We start from the raw sequence: 3,700 nt of genomic DNA on the forward strand, positions 1-3,700 counted from the left end.
TGCCTGTACCCAGGCCGACTCTACACACACACGGACACACACATATACATAGAGACTTATTTTTTTAAACACAAGGTGTCACATTTTCAAATAAATCTTTTATTTCATGTTCTGGATCACAGGAGACAGTTTCACTTTTCACTGAGTTCATGTCATCTTACATCACCTTGCAAAACACGGGTTAGATCCAGAGAGAAATGTTGGGTGAGTGATAGATTGGCGGATGTCATGCAGTCTCTGGGCCAATCAGGTTTCAGGGTAAAGGCTCATGTCCTGCCCCTTCCTCCCAGTCATTCAGGAGAATTCAGATATAAATTAACAATTTGCTTTGTGTTACACAGATGTAAGTTAGTTTTACCACCAGTATGCTAATATAATCTATGGTAGACACTCCCCCAATACTGTTTTTATTAGGGAGCCACATCAGCTGCAGGGTTAATTAAAATGGATCATCCCAACTCACGACAAACAAATACATAGTTTGTTTATAGTTATTTTTTTTACATTTAAATACGGGAATAAGGGAAGATGAATTGGTCTGTCTTACTTAAAGTGGCCAGCAGGTACAACCTGACTGTGAGTCTAGCATTACCATGTGTGTATTAGTGCTTAGGAGAGTGTGTGTGTGTGTGTGTGTGTGTGTGTGTGTGTGTGTGTGTGTGTGTGTGAGTGTGTGTGTGTATGTGTGTATGTATGTGTGTGCGTGTGTGAGATGTATGTGTGTGTATGTGTTTGTGTGTATGTGTGTGTGTGTGTGTGTGTGTGTGTATGTGCATATGTGTGCGTGTGTGAATGTGTGTGTCTGTGTGTGTATGTGTGTATGTATGTGTGTATGTATGTGTGTGTGTGCATGTGTGAGATGTATGTGTTTGTATGTGTTTGTGTGTATGTGTGTGTGTGTGTGTGTGTGTGTGTGTGAGTGTGTGCTGGGGAGGAATGGAGGATGGCCCAGAGGATCAACCCCTGTCTGTTCCTATATATCCTTATCCATGACCCAATCCATTCACAAGCCCCGCCCAGTTAATCCAGAGGGCCACCCACAACCCCTTCCCCCGCAGGCACCAGATGTTCTTGCCCCGCCCCCAGTGGTCGTAAGGACCGCCCTCCCCACCTCACACACTCCCCTCATTCTCATTCAGGCAAACAGGCCAACATCCAATCAGAGAGGGTCCAGCTTGACTCTGACCAATAGAAAGCAATACAACAAGCATGTCATAAATAAGGCTGTCCAATCACGCAGTGTTAGCAGGAGCAGCGGGACTTGGGGGTGGAGTCTTCGGGTTGTTTGTCCAGTTTGATGTCAATCACTGGCACCACTGATTAAGGAGGGATTTTCAAAAGATGTCCAATCACAAAGCAGACGCCCCAACACACAGCCAATCAGCACACAGAGCAATCACTTGCAGCACGAGAACACTTTACTCGTGGACATCAACACTTTCCCAATCTATGCATAACATGTATCTGTAAACACCCCACTCCCTGTGAACATGTTCTCCCTATGTGTATGTGATTTATGTATGTATGTCTGTGAGTTGCAAAAGTGTATAAACTACTATGGATGACCTAAATTTCCCTTGGGATTAAAAAAGTTTCCATCTATCTATCTATCTATCTATCTATCTATCTATCTATCTATCTATCTATCTATCTATCTATCTATCTATCTATCTATCTATCTTTCTATCTATCTATCTATCTATCTATCTATCTATCTATCTATCTATCTATCTATCTATCTATCTATCTCTCAGAGAAAGGTCCCAACCTAGACCTAGACACAGTACGTGCTGATAAAATGGTTAAATGTTTCTTTAGATAAAGGCACAAATAAATAAATGTAACAAATTAAAGCACATGTGTGTGTGTGTGTGTGTGTGTGTGTGTGTGTGTGTGTGTGTGTGTGTGTGTGTGTGTGTGTGTGTGTGTGTGTGTGTATATGTCTGACAAGGAATTTCCCTGCTTGAAATCCACCAGGGGGCAGTGAGCACACATACACACACACACACTTAATATTGTGATGACATCATCTGAAAGGATACTGCCATCTTTGTTAGGTTCATCCAAACTTTCCATCCCTGGTAATGCGGCTGCAACACGTCGAAACAGCTGCAACAGACACACACACACACACACAAAGTTATCACAGTTGAACCATGCCAAAACACAGACAGGACATGCACACATAGACACAAGTCATACAGAGTCTCAAGCATTGACGTTCACAGCAAGAGAGAGAGACAGACACAAAGGGAGAGAGTGATAGAGAGAGAGACGGAGAGAGAGAGAGAGAGAGAGACAGACACAAAGGGAGAGAGTGATAGAGAGAGATAGAGAGAGAGAGAGACATAGACACACAGATATGCAGATAAATAGAGAGAGAGACACACAGACATAGATATAGAGAAAGAGAGGGAGAGACAAAAGAGAGAGAGAGAGAGAGAGAGAGAAAGAGAGGGAGAGACAAAAGAGAGAGAGACAGAGAGAGAGAGAAAGAGAAGGAGAGACAAAAGAGAGAGAGAGAGAGAGAGAGAGAGAGAGAGAGACATAGACACACAGATACACAGATTGAGAAAGAGAGAAAAAGAGAGAGCGCAAGAGAGAAAGAGAGACACATAGGCACACACACACACACACACACACACACACTCACCTGTTTGACGTTGCAGCCATTCTTGGCACTGGTCTCGATGAACATCACACTCAGCTCCCGTGCCTTTCTCTCCCCCTCCTCAGTACTGATCTGCCTGCTCACACACACACACACACACACACACACACACACACACACACGCACAGACACACACACACACACACACACACACACACACACACACACACACACACACACACGCACACACGCACACGCTCACACGCACACGCACACGCACACGCACACGCACACGCACACGCACACGCACACGCACACGCACACGCACACAAAAGTGAGTGAGTGAGCAGTGTTGCTTTATCGTGTGTCAGTGTGTGATGGTGTTTCAGTGTGTGTTTGTGTATCAGTGTGTGTGTGTGTGTTTGTGTGTGTGTGTGAGTGTGTGTGTGTGTGAGTGTGTGTGTGCCTTTCTGTCACCTTTTCTCCTCCAGATCTGTCTTGTTGCCCACTAACATGATGATGACATCACTTCCTCTCTCTGACCGCACCTCTTCAATCCATTTGGAGGTCAGCTGAAATGAGGTCACATCTGTGGAAAATACACACATCACACACACACTTTATGTCATTGTATGTCTGTGGAGAACACACACATCGCAAAACTCTGTGTCAGTGTGAATCTGTGGAGAACACACACATCGCACAACTGTCTGTCAGTGTGAATCTGTGTAGAACACACACATCGCACAACTCTATGTCAGTGTGTATCTGTGGAGAACACACACATCGCACAACTCTGTGTCAGTGTGCATCTGTGTAGAACACACACATCGCACAACTCTGTGTCAGTGTGTATCTGTGTAGAACACACACATCGCACAACTCTGTGTCAGTGTGAATCTGTGGAGAACACACACATCGCACAACTGTCTGTCAGTGTGAATCTGTGTAGAACACACACATCGCACAACTCTGTGTCAGTGTGCATCTATGTAGAACACACACATCGCACAACTCTCTATGTCAGTGTGTATCTGTGTAGAACACACACATTGCACAACTCTGTGTCAGTGTGCATCTATGTAGAAC

General features: G+C 44.5%; 1 protein-coding gene across 1 annotated transcript in view; it reads right to left on the bottom strand.

The window, feature by feature from the left end:
• Positions 1–1,242: 1,242 nt before the first annotated feature.
• The window catches only part of rab6bb (RAB6B, member RAS oncogene family b), a gene marked incomplete at both ends in the record, with an annotated part of 7,570 nt that continues 5,112 nt past the window's right edge, over positions 1,243–3,700 (bottom strand). Inside the window, 4 exons of the mRNA XM_080854293.1 lie at positions 1,243–1,307; positions 2,043–2,109; positions 2,654–2,747; positions 3,089–3,200. Coding sequence (XP_080710419.1) covers positions 1,243–1,307; positions 2,043–2,109; positions 2,654–2,747; positions 3,089–3,200 — 338 coding nt within the window. The remainder of the gene's footprint in view (positions 1,308–2,042; positions 2,110–2,653; positions 2,748–3,088; positions 3,201–3,700) is intronic.

The sequence above is a fragment of the Sprattus sprattus genome (assembly GCF_963457725.1).
Source record: "Sprattus sprattus genome assembly, chromosome: 16".
In the NCBI taxonomy this organism is placed as follows: domain Eukaryota; kingdom Metazoa; phylum Chordata; class Actinopteri; order Clupeiformes; family Clupeidae; genus Sprattus; species Sprattus sprattus.